The sequence below is a fragment of the Balaenoptera borealis genome, assembly GCF_965194805.1.
Source record: "Balaenoptera borealis genome assembly, chromosome: 5".
NCBI classification, from domain to species: Eukaryota; Metazoa; Chordata; class Mammalia; order Artiodactyla; family Balaenopteridae; genus Balaenoptera; species Balaenoptera borealis.
The window spans coordinates 87732029-87750793 of record NC_138862.1 but is presented as its reverse complement, the minus strand read 5'-3'; the positions used below and the strand labels follow the sequence as shown (position 1 = coordinate 87750793).

The 18765-nt window shown below is 38.0% G+C and overlaps 1 protein-coding gene across 5 annotated transcripts in view; it reads left to right on the top strand.

Annotated features, from left to right (window-relative positions):
• The first annotated feature begins 1570 nt into the window (after positions 1-1570).
• The window catches only part of MFN1 (mitofusin 1), a 34143-nt gene continuing 16948 nt past the window's right edge, over positions 1571-18765 (top strand). For 4 of the 5 annotated variants that reach the window (XM_082393998.1, XM_082393996.1, XM_082393997.1 and 1 more), the window contains exons 1-9: positions 1571-1704; positions 3050-3165; positions 5785-5920; positions 7152-7314; positions 9943-10067; positions 11385-11493; positions 12874-12981; positions 16335-16488; positions 16602-16669. In XM_082393998.1, coding sequence (XP_082250124.1) covers positions 3054-3165; positions 5785-5920; positions 7152-7314; positions 9943-10067; positions 11385-11493; positions 12874-12981; positions 16335-16488; positions 16602-16669 — 975 coding nt within the window. In that variant the 5' untranslated portion in view covers positions 1571-1704; positions 3050-3053. Of the gene's footprint in view, positions 1705-2210; positions 2345-3049; positions 3166-5784; positions 5921-7151; positions 7315-9942; positions 10068-11384; positions 11494-12873; positions 12982-16334; positions 16489-16601; positions 16670-18765 lie in introns of all 5 variants that reach the window. The other variant, XM_082393995.1, reaches the window with a different exon arrangement.

Here is an 18765-nt window from a genome sequence, read left to right as displayed (position 1 = left end):
CATGTCATTTGTCTTTTTTTTCCTTCTTTCTATCTTAGTTTGATTGTCCTGCCACGGAATATTTACGATTCTCCTCATCAGATTAAAAAAAAAATTTTTTTTAAAGGGTGAAAAGGCAAACCATGGACTAAAGAAAGTATTTATAATACATGTGTAATAGGTTGAATAGTATCTCCCAAAAATATGTCTCCAAGTCCTAACTCTTGATACCTTGTGAATATGATCTTACTTGGAAATAGGGCCTTTGAAGATGTAATTAAGTTAAGGATTTTGAGATGAGATCATCCTGGATTTAGGATCCAGGATCCAAATCCCCATACTGGATCTAGTGACCGGTGTCCATATAAAAGGAAGGAGAGAGAGATTCGAGACAAAGAGACACAGGGGAGAAGGCCATGTGAAGATTCACGAGAAGACAGAGGCAGAGGTTTGTGCCATGTAGCCTCAAGCCAGGGAATGCCTCTAGCCACCAGAACTGGAAGAGGCAAGGGAAGGAACCTCCCCCTAGAGACTCCAGAGAGAGCTCAGCCCTGCTGACACATAGATTGTAGACATCTGGCCTCTGTAACTGTGAGAGAATAAATTTTTTGTTGTTAAAAAACAAACAAACAAACATTAGGGCAAGCCATCAGTAAGGGCAGAATGGAAATTCTTGGCCAGGAACTGACACTGCAATCCACAGAAAGAATTCCTTCATTAGGGAAACCTCGGTTCTGCTCTTAAAGTCTATTAACTGATTGGATCAAGCACACCCAGATTACCCAAACTAATCTCTTTTACATCGAGTCAACTGATTATAGATATTAATCACAAATACTTTCCCAGTAATACCTAGATTAGTGTTTGGTTGAATAACTGGGTACTAGAGCCTACCCACAAAGTAGGTATTATTAGTACTCTGATTTTGTAGATGAGGTTCAGAAAGATGAAGTGGCCTCACTTGTAAAACTGTATCTCACTTGCCAACTCTAGAAAGAAATCCCAGGAGTTTCCTCTGAGCAATGTGCAGACCAGCAGCAGCAGCAATCCACGGATGTTAGAAATGCACACTCTGACCCAAAGAATCAGAATCTGCAGTTTAACAAGATCCTTAAGTACAAAATTCCCAAGTACAAAATTTGAGAAGCAGTTGCCAACGATACATCAATTTTCTAAGTCTCACTTCTAATTCAACACACACACACACCGCTGTACTCCAAGCTCAGGAAGTGAATCACACAAGAACAGAGGGTAGTGGAGAGGTCAAAAGGTTTTCCTTTATTGCTGCTGGCCGAGTAAGCAGGAATCCTCGTCTGACACCCTAACTCCACCTCATCTCATCTCACCCCTTCTCCTTTTAGCTCTCCCTCACTAAACGAGCCACTAACAGCTAGCTACGCCTAGGCTGGGCAGAGCTTTGGAAACTTTGAAGGGAGAGGGAGGCGATGCAGAAGTTGGGGGTGAAAGGAAAAGCATTCTTCTGGTTGCATTGCCTGCTCACGACAATTCCTTGCCTTCTGCCCTTAAGAAAAATGGCGCTCGGAGTAGATCACTTCCGGTTACGGAGCCAAACCAAATCGGGAAGGGCAAGAGATCGGAAGTAACCGCCCTCTTGCTACTCCTCCCGCCGCCTTCCAGTCTCCCAGCCTCTCTTGGGAGAATGAGGCGGCTTGAGGGCTGTGGCTGAGGTGCGGTTGCTGGGTGACAAGTCGGAGCCGGGACAGGGTGAGTGCCCGCAGCCTCGGCCGCGGGCCGGTTCACTTTGCTCGGGTGACGTTCGTCCTGACGGGGGCAGGGAGCGGGGAGTCGTGCGTGGGGCGCTCTGTGACGAGGCGCCGCCGCGGTCCTGCGGAAAAGGAGGGAGCTGCTGCGGTTGCGAGTAGGGCTGGGGGCCGGGTTAGGCCCGCGGAGCCCGCGAGCCCGGAGCCCGGGGTACCGGGAGCCGGGGCCGGCGCACGCGCGCCGGGGGTGGGGTCTGGCCCCGAGCCCTACGGGCGGGGCTCCAGCGCCTGTTGTGGAGGACAGGGAAGGCCTTTCTCCAAGGTCGGCGTTCACCACCAGCTGAACCGAGTTGTTACCCCCACCGTGCTTTCCCGCTCGTCCCCTTTGGTCAGTCATTTCCTGACGCTTTGGAAGGCTCAGCCTTCTTTATGGCCCCTCTGCTCCATTTGACACACATGCATACCAGGATTAGACTGGTGTGTGATCGTTCTTGTTTGGTGTCTTTTCAGGAGAAGCTGCCACCAAAACTTATTTTTCTTAACTTACAATCCTTGAAGTTCTTGGTACTTTGGCTGGAAACGTTAATACTCGCTTTAAGGCTTGCCTCCTTATTTGTTGCGATGAGAACTACTTCTTTCTAAACGTTAGTATTGCATTATGATCTTGGAATTTTATTTCCGCATTATGATCTTGGAATTTTATTTCCTCATTCTGCATATCCACCTCCACCCACCTAGAGGTCCAGGTTGAAAAACTTAATAACTTTGTTACTGTTCATGAACTTGGCTTCATGTCACTCGCTGCCGTGTTCCCTGATGTAGTTAAGAGTCACATGCAATCAGAATTTGGCCAGTTTCATCATCAGCAAAGGGAACTAAAGTAATTGCAATCAAGATTTTGGCCAATAGAATTCACTTATTTTAGTGGAATATCACCCAAAAGTAGTCTTTAATTGTCTGACTAAAACACTTCTCCCCCAGGGATTTCCCTGGTGGTCCAGTGGTTAGGAATCCGTCCTGCAATGCCGGGGGACGCAGGTTCAATCTACCCCTGGTTGGGGAACTAAGATCCCATATGCCATGGGGTAACTAAGCCCACGCTCCACAACTAGAGAGCCCGCGTGCCCCAACTACAGAGCCCACGCACTCTGGAACCCCCCGCGCCGCACCTGACGCAGCCAAAAAGTGAATATATAAGTAAAACACTTATTTTCCCCAGAAATATATCTAAAAGTTTGGAAGTTTGGAAGTTTGTTTCATTGGGGAGTTAATGTTGCTGGAAGTGTTGTTAACTCACATGTCTTTATCATTCAGTTTAATTTGTACTTTTCTAACTTTTTTTTTTTCAGCATAATGGCAGAAAGTGCTTCTCCACTGAAGCACTTTGTGCTGGCTAAGAAGACAATTACAGCAATCTTTGACCAGTTACTGGAGTTTGTTACTGAAGGATCACATTTTGTTGAAGGTTAGCTCCTCTAAGTTTTTTAAATAATTACTTTTGAAAATATATAAAGGTGCTTTATTCTTTCAACCTTGGTTACTGAACACATACAGGGGATTGTGCTCAATGAGAGATACCATAACAAATAAAACCCATTTCTGCCCTCCAAAGGAGGAAGATTGAATTATATTAATAGCAACTAAGAAAGAAGTGCACATGTGAGGTCCTATTCTAAGCACTTTATTTTATTAATAACTCGTTTAATCCTCAAATCAACACTGAGGCAGATTTTAATCACACTCATTTTAAAAATGAAGGAACTAAGGCACAGAAAAGGTAAGCAGCTTACGAAAGATCACGCAACTAGTAAATGCCCAGACAAAGTCAGGCAGCCCACGTTTAGCCATTATACTTATCACCCCCATCAACTCAGCAGTTAAGCCAAGATCTGAGACCTATCTTATCTTCTCAAATGAGGCTGGGATGCAGTGCGAAAAGGGCAAAAGGAGTTTTCTTAAACAGAGTGTAACTGTTCAAACAAAGGTGGTGAGAATGTCATACTGGGAAATACTACTTTAGAGATAATTGTTGACCTTCAAGCGTACAGTGGAAAGGGAGGGATTCTGTAAACTCCTGTGACAGTGGGAAAACATTTGGTTGGTTGGTAGAATCAAACATTTTTCCTTGTCCCTCCTAATTCTCTTTCACCAGATTTTGAGTTTCTTGAGAGTAGGGATCCTGCCTCATTATTTTGTCCGTATTACCAGATCTGACACAAGTTTTGCTGTTGAATGAGGGAAAAAATACTGGTTCAGAATCTTAGTTTTCAGTTTGGAAAGAATTTGAGCTGGCATGGTGACTTTTGAATAATATTTTATTCTGAAAAAGTTGATGGGAAGTGAAAATGAAGTTAAACATAACATCTTCTGTGTATTGAGCATGTAATAGATGCTAGGAGCTATTGCTCTAGGAGCTAGTGAATTCAGCTTTAGAATCTGAATTCAATGTTACTGTTATTGGTGGGTATCGAGCCAGTAGACATAACCAAACCACAGGGCGGGAGAAGGAAGGATTTATTACTTGCAGCAGGTGAGGAGAACACTGGGGATCTTTCCCAAAGCAGTGTGTCCCCAGACAGCAAAATTGGGGAAGTTTTAAGCTAAGGGTACATGTGTATTCATGAAGGGGCTTGAGCAGAGGAGAATTCAGCATAGAATTGGAGCAAAGATCAACAGAGTCCAGGTCTTGGTTGACTCAAGTCAGGAGGGTCAACATCATCATTCAGTTCTCCACCTGGGTGGGGACTTTAGTTCCTGCAGATCTCAAAGATAGATAGATAGATAGATAGATAGATAGATAGATAGATAGATAGATACACACACACACACATATATGTATGTCTCTTGAGGAGGAACTAGGACTCTGCTTTATCACTCACTATTGTTTGACTGCCTTTTCTCTTTTGCTGCATTCCCTTAAGATCATCGGTACTGAGACCTGTTCAAGGGCAAGCATTGTGGCCAGGCTTAGATCACAAAATGGCTTAGGCCAGAATGGATTCTCTTAAGTCAAGAAAGCCATTTCTGGTTCTCTTTCTCCGGGGACCCCCTAACCTATCTGCTTACATTACTGGTTCTAAAACCTCAGAAAAAAATGTTGCAAAAAAGAGGCAAAGCAAGTAAATCAGGAAGCACATAGAAGAGCAAGAATGAAATGAAAAACAAAGATGAATGTAATGGTATTTAAGCCAGTCTTGCCTTTATTCACCAAATTGCACATATTTTATCAATGTACTTGAAAAGTATGGTGAGATGTGAAGCTTAAGTTTAATTAGATGGTCACTCAGTAAGTTGTGTCAGTATTTGTCTCTAATTAGGACCATTCAGATAGCCAAATGAATCTTCATGTGTTCACCTTCAAAACGAGATGATAAAAATGTAAAAATGTATATTCCTGAAATACAAACAAAACTGAGATACTTTCCTACTTTTCAAATCGTTGCTTTCCCAGCTACCCCCATCTCTGGAGGAAGAGAGATTGGGGCTGGGGTAGGCAGTTACTCCCAGACCTGACAGGAGTGGGCTACAGTCTGCAATTCTCTTTTCATTCATGTTCAAGGAGCTGTCTTGCTCCATCCCTGTGGGAAGCAGACAAGAAGTAGTAAGACAGCAAGGTCTTACCTAGCTTGAAGACCTCCTTGAACCATATCTTTATTTTGGGGGGACTACCCATTCAGACCTCACTCTTAGCATGTGAATCCCTCTTCTCAGTTCAAGATTTGAAGCTCCTGTCAGGATGGAATAATAATAGGTGGATATTAGGTTCTAGTTTCACTGTTCAGAAATGCTTTTTTGTCTTAGGTGGGTATTTTGTATCTTTGAGACCTAGATGAATAATAAGTACCCTTTTGACTGGACCCCTGTAATTTTTAATAATTTTGAAATTCTTTTGGGCAGTATTCTTATGACCCATTGCAACGAGGCATTCACCTTTTACCAAATATTCAGATACCATGTTATTTTTATTTTCAAATATGTTAATATAGAACAAAACCCAAATATATGCATATCTTAAGTATTCTGTTTTATAATTAACTTAATATTCATCTATATTACTTTCTCTAATACCGTTTCAATTTTACAGCAACATACAAGAATCCAGAACTTGACCGAGTAGCTACTGAGGATGATCTGATAGAAATACAGAGGTATAAAAATAAGCTTTCCATCATTGGTGAGGTGTTGTCTCGGAGACACATGAAAGTGGCATTTTTTGGCAGGTAATCCTTTATTTCTTCTCAAGGGTAGTTTCCAGATATTAGCTTTTCTTGATCATATCCGCAGCTTTGTTTCTGATGTTGCAGCAAGTGGTATTCTTCCCCCTTCTCTTCACAACAGTTTCTGCCTGTATTAAATGTTAAAGCTATTAGCATGTAAAAGAACTTGTTCATTTTAGCTCCTGGTGTAAAATAAAGCTTTATGAAGGTCAATCATATTTTTATTTTTTAAGGATGCTCATCTCTAAGAATTGGCTTCTTAGCCAGCTATAAGGATAGAAAAACAGATAAGTATAATTTGTGACTTACTCTTTTTAAGTTTCTGTTGATTATCAGGTGTGCCTTCCAAAAGGATTTTCAGCTCCATGATTCCCAGAGGGAGAATGAGAAGTGCCATTCCTTAATGAAACTTCTGGAGTGGTAGAATGATTTCTGCCACAGCTTACACATTAATTTAAGGACCATTTGTTAACTACCTATGTACCAATCACTCTGTTAGGTACTAGAGATGCAAAGAGAAATGACGAGGCCCCCACTTGGTTGTTCAGATATCATGTGCTGTTCACCAATAGAAGCATTTATTTACTCACTAACCTCGTAGGCCTTCTAAGCTATTTCCCATCTTAGGGCTTTAGCACTTGCAATTTCCTATGCCTAGAATTCTCTTTGCCTTGTTGTATGTCTGACTCCTTCTCACTCTTCAAATCTCATCCTAAATGTTACTATAGCAGAAACCTTTCCGGACCACTCTAAGGTATTCCTTCTCAGTTATTCTCTGCTAAAGCACCCTGTTTATGTCCTTGGAAACTTTTCTCAAAGCTCTGTTTTTGTTTGTTTTTTGTTTTATGTTGTCATCTGCTTCTTCCACTTGACCATATTCTCAGAGCCTTAAACAGAGTCTAGTGTGAAGTAGGTCCATGAAAGAGGCCCTACCCCAGGTTAGGGTGGTATAGGAGTGGGAGGCAAGAGGCCTCCTGGGGAAGTGATGACTCAGTTGTCCTGCTTGAGAAGAAGAAATAGGAATGAGATTTGCATGTGAAAAAGGTCCAGCCCAGATTTAAGATGGGATGTTAGACCACATCTTGTGATGGGGAGAGTGGGCTGTGATTTCAGATTGTAATCTGATGAAATTTTTTTTTACAAAATTTGCATTCTAAAAAAGTTGGCCTTTGACCCAGTGAAAGAAAGTTTTTACCATTATGTTTTGTCATGATTTTGTGTATTCATTCTTCAGGACAAGCAGTGGGAAGAGCTCTGTTATCAATGCCATGTTGTGGGATAAAGTCCTCCCTAGTGGAATTGGCCATACAACCAATTGCTTCCTGAGTGTTGAAGGAACAGATGGAGATAAAGCCTATCTCATGACAGAAGGGTCAGATGAAAAAAAGAATGTGAAGGTATACTGTTTGATCTTTAGCAACATAATGTACCTGAAATAATGTCCTTAACTTGTTCTTTTAAAAAATTTTTTACAAGATGTCTGCATTGCTAGAGATGGAAGAACCATTAGTATTTCTATTCATAGCTTTTAAAACCATCACTAATATTTTGAATTTTCTAAAATTCTTTTGCTTCAGAGCTAAGTTACTGGAAGAATAAAACCTGTCCTCAACTAAATGAAAGTAAATTAGAATTAAAAGTTTATAAAATTTTTAAAATAGTGTTCCTGGTGAAAAGAACATTATTGAAGTGTGTTGTTGCTGTTTAATCTCAAATCTTGTCTTTCTAAAGAAAACTTTGTTTAAAAAATTGGGCTCTGGAATCTGTTTTTGACACATCTGTGCCTTTAGAAACTGTTTTTGCCTTTGGAATATTTGGTAAGCATATTCATTAGTAAATGTTATAGCTTTATCAGATAAAGGCCAGTGGTAGTTCCCTACCTTTCATAAATTTCTTAAGGAATTCAGCGGCACTAGATTTTTTTCAGCCAAACAAAAATAAAAAGCAGTTAGGATGCAAGATGTTTACTCTGGAATGAAAGCAATTGGTGAAAGGCACTGCTTCTCACTATACTCACTTTCTCTTAAGTCGTAAGATCTCTCCCACAAATGCAAAAGTTCAGTGTGTGAAGATCCATGCTATTTTAGTTTTGGCTAAACTGTAGGTGAATTCATAGGTCTAGTCCTCCTTCTGTGAGTTTGCTGTTTGATCAGAGAAGGTAACTCAATCTGTCTAATACCCTTCAGATTACTTACAAACAATAAATAAGATGATATTTATGAAAATATTTTTCAAGGTTTTAAGCCATACAAATGAAGGAATCACTTATTTTGTAATCAAGATAAGTAGCAGACACTATTCTAAATACTTGTAGTAACTCAAACCTCACCACAACTCTGTCAGATGGGTGCTTATATTATTTTAATTTTATGGGTAAGATACCAGGATTTTTTTTTTTAATTAAATTTATTTATTTATTTATTTTTGACTGCGTTGGGTCTTCGTTGCTACGCACGGGCTTCCTCTAGTTGCGGTGAGCGGGGGTTACTCTTCGTTGCAGCGCACTGGTTTCTCACTGCGGTAGCTTCTCTTGTGGAGCACAGGCTCTAGGCACCCGGGCTTCAGTAGTTGTGGCACGCGGGCTCTAGAGCGCAGGCTCAGTAGTTGTGGCGCACGGCCCTAGCTGCTCCGCGGCATGTGGGATCCTCCCGGACGAGGGCTCGAACCCGCGTCCCCTGCATTGGCAGGCAGATTCCTAACCACTGCGCCACCAGGGAAGCCCAGGTATCAGGATTTTAATACAAGTTTATAATTCTATCAAAAAGTTTATGAAAGCAAGCAGAAAAACCCCTACCTAACATTGTCACTGTGGAGATTCACTTCAAGCCTGATCAGGACCATTGTGCCCATCTGAAAATAGATGTTTCCCTTTAAAATTTCATACAAATCACAAAAGAACCATCGAGGTATGTGTACTGATGCCCTTTCCTTGATTATTAATTTTGTCTTAAGCCCTTTGTACTTAATTATATGTTTAACACATACATGAAAGGTAATGAACTAATGTATGTCAGAAGTCATCTTGAGAAATAGAAATATTTTAGGAAATTTAAATGGAAAGAGAAGGCATAGTCATTGATATAAAGCAGGCTTGTGTGAATAAATAACTGCCTAGTGACGTTCCTTTATTTTTCCCCCCTTATTAGTAAGCAATAAACTCAGTTTAGAAGAGTCAGAAAATACAGTTAGGCAAAAAGAAAAGAAACTTCCAAAACTCTTACACTTCCAAAACCAGTGGAAATTCTTTGGTAGAGTTAAATTGGTGTTTCTCTGTATTTTTAAAACAAAATGGTTTTATATCATATATGCTATTTTCTTTCTTTTTTTTTAATAATTTTATTTATTTATTATTTATTTGGCTGCACTGGGTCTTCATTGCTACATGTGGCCTTTCTTTAGTTGCAATGAGCAGGGGCTACTCTTCGTTGCAGTGTGCGGGCTTCTCATTGCGATGGCTTCTCTTGTTGTGGAGCACGGGCTCTAGGCACACAGGAGGGCTTCAATAGTTGTGGCATGCAGGCTCAGTAGTTGTGGTGCACGGGCTTTGTTGCTCCGCAACATGTGGGATCTTCCCGGACCAGGGATCGAATCCATGTACCCTGCATTGGCAGGTGGATTCTTAACCACTGCACCACCAGGGAAGTCCCATATATGCTATTTTCTGATTTGCTTTTTTTCTCTTAATATATTGTGAATTTCTTTTCATACATACAATATCAATTTCAGGGGTTGTATGGGATTCATTGCCAGAGTTCCATTTGTTGGACATTTAGAATGTTTCCAGCCCAGATTATTGTTGTAGAATGGTATGAGTAAATCGTTTCAAGGCCTTATTTTTTTTCCTACTTGGTAATTTTAAACCTCAGGTTTCTCAATATTGCTCAGATGGTTTTATTTCAAAAGATTTAAAGTTCTGTTTTTTCTACATGTTTTGCAAAAATAAATGTACCAAATCATAATATTTTAAATTTTTATTGAATTTTGTTACAAGTAGAGTTTTATTTTTTCTTTCCTTCCCACTTTAGACAGTTAATCAGCTGGCCCATGCCCTTCACATGGACAAAGACTTGAAAGCTGGCTGTCTTGTACATGTGTTTTGGCCAAAGGCAAAATGTGCCCTCTTGAGAGATGACCTGGTTTTAGTGGATAGGTAAAATTACATATGAATTGTTTTCTACGTATGTATTTGTATTTCTTTTTTTTAGAAATGCTGCTTGCTTTTAGCATGTAGTACGTAAAAATTTTAAATGTTCAATTGCTTAAAAAAAAAAAAGTTCAATTGCTGCTTTGTTCTTATTTGCTAGATTGTAATGGAACGGATAAGTTACTATTTTTTTGTTTTTTAATGGTTTCATAAAAGTGCCAATTTATCAGTTTAATTCTATTACACGAAATTTCAAGAATTGTCACTTTTTTCTCTAGACTGTAGTTTGGATAATTGGTTGGGCCTTAGAGATTGTCTCATTCTAGATACCTAGATAGATAACTCTAAATAGGTATTATTTTTAATCAGTAATTATTCTTGAGACTTAGTTTCCCAAAATGACCGCTGGACAGTTCATACAGCTTTTCATCATTCAAGAATTAATCGAATGCTTTTGTAATTTATTCGGGCTCTTCTGATTAACCTGCATTTAATATGTTTTTTCAGAAATCATCCTACTACACTGGTGCTTAATAGAATGGTAATGCATATCTGTTTAGCAGAGTCCTTAACCAAAAAAAGTAGTTAAATGATTTTTTAAAATTGTGGTGTGCTCTTTTGTTTTCTTCAGTTAAAATTTCAGTGTTCTATGGAAATCTTTACTTTTTTGGTTGAGGGTCTTCCCTTTTGATTGAAAGAGAGTTTCAAGTAATCAACAGAAATAGCTCAGATGAGAGAAGGTGCTTGGGAAATTAAAATATTTGGTTTAAATATAATATTAACTAATTAATTTTTCTTTATTTCATGGCCAGACTGTATCCATGACCCCAACCTGTTAACTTGCCAATTTGTCACAGGACATATCGAGTCAATGTATAGACAGTTGGACTATGCTTTTTATAGTATAGATTGTATATTAGCCTAGGTTTTTTTTTTCTTTTTTTCTATTGCTTATTTTCAGTCTTCCAAAGCATAAAGATTTAAATGATTAAAATAGTGAACATGTTACTTGCTTTGTCAAAATTCACGAAGTTTTCTCTCTTTAGTAAATAAACTTTTTTAGCATTTGTTAAGTTGTTGATTGGACAGGCTCTGGGGGTTGTCAGCAGAATAGAAGTATATAAAGCACAGATTCTCAGCTTTCCACAACTGCTGTCTTATAGCTGAGAAAGTAGTTTAAATCTAGGCTTCAGACTGATAATTGGTAGAAATCCTATCCTTTAGACTTCAACTAATTCTTAAAAGTTTAAAAAAATTATCTCTCTGTAATCTAAATTTTCTTTTAAAGAATATATAATACAATTCTTATTTTATTCCCATTAGTCCAGGTACAGATGTCACTACAGAGCTGGATAGCTGGATTGATAAGTTTTGCTTAGATGCTGATGTCTTCGTTTTGGTTGCAAACTCTGAATCAACTCTAATGAATACGGTAGGGTCTAATCATTATTTTGTTTGAATGATAGGAAATGAAATGATGTCTGTTTTAATTCTGAAAAGTGAAGGAAATCCAAGTCATGGATTAGAAAGAAGCTCTAATATCAGAGGTGAACAAAGGGGTTTGTGTTTCTGTGGGATTGGAAGGGCTGATTCTGGTTTGATGGCTCTAGCATCTAGTAAATATTTGAGTTCACGGTGTGATACATGTGTGTTGTTGACATTCACTGTGGTTATTTACAAGTTTCTGAAGGAATAGGCATCAGAATTGTTAGGCTGTTGGCTTAAGTCTTTTGAATAAAGTATAACACTCCCACCTCACCTCCCTATCTGGCAGGCAAGGCTTTTCATACTTTGAGTTTTGTCAGCCTTTTCCGGCTTTATCTGTGTGCACTGTAGATTTCAGCTTACCTGTGTACACTATAAGCTGCTATCAAACATAGAAGATTATTTATCCAGAATGTCTAGAGCCAGACTTATTTCAAATAAACTTTCCAGAGTTTCAATATCTAATATCCAAAACTATTGTATAATCTTAAAAAAATGTTATTCATCAGAAGCATATAAATGGCCAAACACCATTAAAACCTAGGTGTTACCAGCAAGACCTGTTTTGTCACCGTGTTATTAGTGTTTACATGGCCCAATCTATATCACATAAACCGTGTTGCTGTGACCACACTGACAGTTGTTTACAACCTGATGGTATAAAATATAGGGAAATGTTTAAAATCTGTTTTAGAGTAACTACATTATTTAGGTGTTGGATAAACAAACTTTGATACACATCCTGACTTTGGTACATTTGTTTATGTTATTCTTTGTGCACAGGTCTTCGCCCTCCCAATTTTTCATCCTTCAAAAAGCCCTGTTGTCAGTACTTTTCAAGCCCATCTTTATCACCGCTTCCTTCTTTATGGAGCATTTCCTAATTTCAATTGGATATTTATACTATTTATGGCATATACCTTTATTGTTTATTATGATGTGTTGTGCATGTGTCTTACATTATTATTTACTTAGTCTAAATCTTCAAAAAGATTTGAGGTAGCTTTTTGAAAATATGGACTGTCATATCTCACAGTATCTTTTATGTCATGCATATAGTAGAAACAGATAAATATTGGTTAAATTGAATTTCAAAAAAAGACTGATGGGAGGAGTAGGAAAATCTTAACTTTTGCTTTCCTATATCTTAGTTTTGTCACCTTTGAAAGTTTAATGCTCAGAGTGCTTTGGGATCCTTTATCAGTTGGTGTTATCACCGTTGTTAAATGGTTCAAACTTTGAGATTCAAATAAAGTTTCAAGTATAAAGGTAAAAATAAAGTGGCTTTAAAAAGTAAACATACTGTTGGATATTTCATGTTTTTCAGGAAAAACAGTTTTTTCACAAGGTAAATGAGCGACTTTCCAAGCCTAATATTTTTATTCTGAATAATCGTTGGGATGCCTCTGCATCAGAGCCAGAATATATGGAAGATGTAAGTTATTTTTTTCTTTAAGTTTTGAAATACAGTCATGTACATTGCTATCTGAAGAAACAATACACCTCATAGAATAGAACATCATAAGCAGCTATTCTCTTGAGAAGAATATAGTTATAGAAAACCTGAAGTGGATATGTGATAGAGACAGAGTATTAAGCTACTTTGAAGGAAAGTTATGTTATAAAAGTACTATCTAATCATTTTAGATCTTGAAATGTCATTTTGTTTCTGTTGTTGTTTTTTTTTTTAATATTTATTTATTTATTTGGTTGTGCTGGGTCTTAGTCGCAGGCAGGCAGGCTCCTTAGTTGCAGCTCGCCGATCTAGTTTCCTGACCAGGGATCGAACCCGGGCCCCTTGCATTGGGAGGGCGAAGTCTTAACCACTGTGCCACCAGGGAAGTCCCCTGTTTTTTTAAATTCTGTATTTAAGTATAACATGACAGAAAAGTGTACAAATCATAAGTGTCCAGCTCAGTGAATTTACAAATTTGACACCTGTGTAAGGATCCAGATCAAGAAGGATCCGGATCAAGAAGCAGAACATTCCAGCACCCCAGTACCCCCCGTTTCCAGCCTCTATCCTCCAACCCAAGAATAGCCACTTACCATGTCTTCTGATACCCTAGATTAATTTTTCTGGTTGTTCAACTTTATGTAATGAGATCACATAGTATCTACTTCTAGGTCAGGTTTTTTGCTCAACATTACATTTGTGGTATGTATGCATACTGTTGTGCATAGCTGAAGTGCATTGCTGTGTGGTATTTCATCCTATGAATAACAGTTGATGTGTTCATTCTGATAGTTATGGGCATTTGGATAAATATCCTGTTTTTAGCTATCATGAATAATGCTGCTGTGCATATTCTTTTTTATTTATTTATTTTTTGGCTGTGTCGGGTCTTGTTGCGGTGCGCGGGCTTCTCTCTAGTTGTGGCGTGCGAGCTCTGTAGTTGTGGCACGTGGGCTTAGTTGCCCTGTGGCATGTGGGATCCTAGTTCCCCGACCAGGGATTGAACCAGCGTCCCCTGCGTTGCAAGACGGATTCTTAACCACTGGGCCACCAGAGAAGTCCCTGTGCATATTCTTGTATATGTCTTTTTGGTGCACATTGGTGTATATTTCTGCTGAGTATATACCAATGGTTCTCAATGTAAGTGGCTGGGCGATTTTGGCCCCCAGGGAATATTTTGGTTGCCACAATTGAGGGTGTGTGCTACTGGCATCTGGTCGGTAGAGGCTAGTGATGCTGTTAAGCATCCTATAACACAGAACAGCTCCTGCCCCCAAACCAAAGATTTATCTGACTCAAAGTGTCAATAACACAGAAATCAGTAATCCATGGGTATAATCTAGGAGTAGAATTGCTGGATTACAGATTAAGAATATGCTGGGGGTTTATTGTTTGTTTTTTGGCCTCACCACATGGCTTACAGGATCTTAGTTCCCTGACCAGGGATTGAACTCTCCCCCTTGGCAGTGAAAACAAAAGAGTCCTAACCACTGAACTATCAGGGAATTCCCAAGAATATGCTGTTTTAATAAATATAGCCCAAGTGTTTTCTTTTTTTTTTTTTTTTAATTAATTAATTAATTAATTTATGGCTGTGTTGTGTCTTCGTTTCTGTGCGAGGGCTTTCTCTAGTTGTGGCAAGCGGGGGCCACTCTTCATCGCGGTGCGCGGGCCTCTCACTATCGTGGCCTCTCTTGTTGCGGAGCACAGGCTCCAGACGTGCAGGCTCAGCAATTGTGGCTCACAGGCCCAGTTGCTCCATGGCATGTGGGATCTTCCCAGACCAGGGCTCGAACCCGTGTCCCCTGCATTGGCAGGCGGATTCTTAACCACTGCACCACCAGGGAAGCCCCCAAGTGTTTTCTGAAGTGCTCATACCAGTTTATATTCCCACCACCAGACTGAGAGTTCCACATGATTTATATCCTTGCCAACACTTGGTATTTTTTGCTTCTGTTTTTCATTTTAGTCATGCTGGTGGTTTTAGAAGCTTCATTTTAGAAAAGATAGAGAATTTGGTATTTGGTCTACAAATAATATTTAATTTGCTTGATACTACTTTTTCTGATTTTAATAGTAGTATGTGTTTATTATTTAAAAAAACCTTAGAAAATGCATTAAAAAATAAAATTTACACTATCCCATCACTATTCACATGTTAGATCATTTGCTTTCATTCTTCCCCTCACCCCCCAAATTGAAATTTTGCTTAATATGATGATTTATATCTTGTTGTTATTAACTCTTGCTTTATAATCATACTCTTTCAAATTGGGGTCTCATTTAATCATCAGAGAATTAGGAAATATCACCCACAGATTGTTCTTCTCCATTCCTATTAAGCTTAATTTTATTAAGTCTTAACATGGAGATCTCTTATCATAGCCATAATACTAAAGGCTGGTACTAAACCCTAACTAACTTCCAATCCTTATTCCTAATTTAGATACCCAAGTGCTATTGTTAAACCTAACTTTAGAGCTCCAATCCCTAGCTAATGCATTCTCCCCAATTTTAATTCCAGGTAGTTTTTTTTTTTAATATTTATCTTTATTTATTTATTTAGGCTGCACTGGGTCTTATTTGCAGCGTGTGGGATCTTTGTTCCAGCATGCGGAACCTTTTAGTTGCAGCATGCAGGCTTCTTAGTTGTGGCCTGCTCTTAGTTGCGGCATGCATGTGGGATCTAGTTCCCCAATCAGGGATTGAACCTGGGCCCCCTACATAGGGAGCGTGAAGTCTTACCCACTGGACCACCAGGGAAGTCCCCCCAGTGTTTTTTAGAAGAAAAATATACCATCTATGTTCTGATTTCAAAATATAAATAACTTCATTATAGCAAATTTATTGTAGCACTTAATTTCTGATTTTAAAGGTATTAATAGCTTCACTGTAGAAAATTTGGAAAATAAAAGCTTAAGGAAGAAATTAAAGTGCCACCTAGTTTTGTGGGTATTGCCTGCATGCCACCTGTTAATTTACATAAATATATGTACACATCATATATCCTTAATACAGAATTAGGAACCTTTCCCCATGCCATTAAACACTAATGTTCGTCTACAGTATGTTTCTTAATGGTTGTGTAGTATTTGATGATCCATCAGAATTTTAAATTAAATGTTCAAGGAAGAATCATTAAGTTAAGAGGAAGATTTCCTGTCAGCAAGTATCAAACTTCATTTATTAGAATTTTTGGATTTGTTACATATAAGGCAACTGTTACTATATCATATAGTAATAATATCACTATAAATGGAGTTTAGTATAGGCCGGTAACTGTTATATTTGTTTAATTATTAGAATTCTTTTAATACCCTGTTTTTCTCTAGGTACGCAGACAGCACATGGAAAGATGCCTACATTTCTTGGTGGAGGAGCTCAAAGTTGTGGATCCTTTAGAAGCACGGAATCGTATCTTTTTTGTTTCTGCAAAGGAAGTTCTTAGTGCTAGAAAGCACAAAGCCCAGGGGATGCCAGAAGGTGGTATGTATTCGTTATTTCATCCTTTTGAAATACAAATAGATTACAAAAATAGCATGCTAGAAATCTTATCTTGCTATATACTAGGTTTTAAAATCTTCACCTAAATATTACAGGTGGGGCACTTGCAGAAGGATTTCAGGCAAGATTGCAGGAGTTTCAGAATTTTGAACAAATCTTTGAGGTAGGAATTTTGTGAATGTACTGACTAATGTAAAACCGTAGCATTGGTTGGAGAGTGATCATAATCTTCTGTTTTCACTGCTTATCTTTGTCAATAACCTTTGGTGTTATTTAGTGTAGTTTCTGACACAGCAAGTAAAACGAGGAAAGTTGGAAGAAAGAAAGTCCCTGCAAAATGGATGATCCATAAGAATAGAAAATTAAAGATTGTAATTTCTTCCTATTCTTTTTCTTTAATGTATTTGTGTTTAAATGAGACACTAGTTTCTAATATTTTGTTGTTCAGTGGGTAAAATATTCTATATTCAATAGTCAGGCACAAGATTAAAGAAATGTAGTTGCTGTTGGAATGGATAATAGAGCAAAATGAAGATTTTTTTTCTTTTGATAGAACATAGTTAATGTCATTGGACAAAAGTTAATTACATTTCTAAACTGTATCGTCACCTGTTAATTCTCCATGTTTTATGCCAAATGTCCGGAACAAACGAAGACAAAAATAATTAAGATATAGGTCCTGTATTTTAGGAATCTAAACTGCTGAGGTGCACGAATAGATAATGTGTGTGCAGCACTGGGGAGGGAAGATGCTCTTATGTTTTGGTGTAGGTGTTTTATTCAGAGACATTAAAACTTTCTACATTGACTGAAAAATTCTTTAGCTGTTAATCTTTTTTTTTTTTTTTTTTTTTTTGCTGTTAATCTTCTTGACTCTCATTTAGCTCTTAGTTGTGCTTATTAGATTGCATATCTCCTTCTCACCCCCAGATGAACACAAATACTTCAGAACTGAAAAAAAACTTCCATCAGTAATTATTCTTCCTTATAAGTAGTAACTGTCTTAATAATAAGGACATAAATGTTGAATGTACTTGGTGGAATTTTTAAAATTAACCATTTGCTCACTATCCCCTATTTTTAATTTGGTGAGAGGGAGAAAGACCATTAGGTAGATAAAGACAAGGTGTTTAAGAAAACCCACTCTCTGCTATCTTGGTGAGATGTTTCTGATTGTTCAGAGGCCCCTGGGATATCAGTAGGTGTCTTGTCAAGCTAAGCTATAGGATATATGATATCCCAGTTACTCAAAGACCGTTGTTTATCTTCTTTCCCTTTTGCTTTCACAAGAGATTCAATGCTCTCCTCACTCTTACCAGTTACAGTCATTTCATCCATGGAGAAAATATTGGGGAGCGTATCAGTTTCCCTTGTCTTTTCTTATTTATTGAGCTTTTCTTTCTTCCTGTGTGTTTGTGTGCATGTGTGTTTGTCATTGATTTCTCCTACCAAATCATATACTGTTCAGTTATACGTTTATACCTGTTTCATACTGGTTCCTGGTACAGCATTTGATTTCCCAGAATATCTCCTTGAAGAGGTGGGAATGAGAAGAATAAAAGATGTGCTGTAGAGCACTGGTTTTCAAACCGGGCTGATGATGGGAAACACATGAGGTACTTTAGAGAACTGCAGACTCCTGACTCATCTGAGAGACTAATTCAGTAGGGCTAGGATGGACCTAGGAATCTGTTATATATTTAAAGCTCCCTGAGTGATTGCAATAATCAGGCAGACTTAGGAACTATTTTTAATGTTTTTAGAAGAAACTTGGCATTTCACTTTTTTATTGTAAAAGTTCATTTGAGCATCTAAAAATTATATATGGAAAAAACTGTTTATGAGCAAGAGCTTTTACATGAAGTTGTGGAGAATGTTAGGCTTTAGAGTTTGAAAGTTTTGTTTAAAACTATGATATAAAATGAGAATCAGCTAGAAATTATTTGAATTTACCTAAAGAAATAATCAGATGGCAAAAAATTTTGTCTGGATGGCCAAACCTTTTTTTGGTAACTGCACTGACAACTCTTTTCAACTTTTTGCCAAAGCTGAAATTTGTTACTTTTAAAACTAATTTTGGTAATTTATGATTTCCTATAAATTGGTGCATTTCTGAGAATTTATGATTTAGCATAAAATTGTTTATTTAAAACATTTTTGTATTCCTTTTCTATATCTACATATATACTTATATGTAGATATAGATAGATAAAGGATATAAGAAATATCTGTGTATTTTAAACCTTAATTGGATTTACC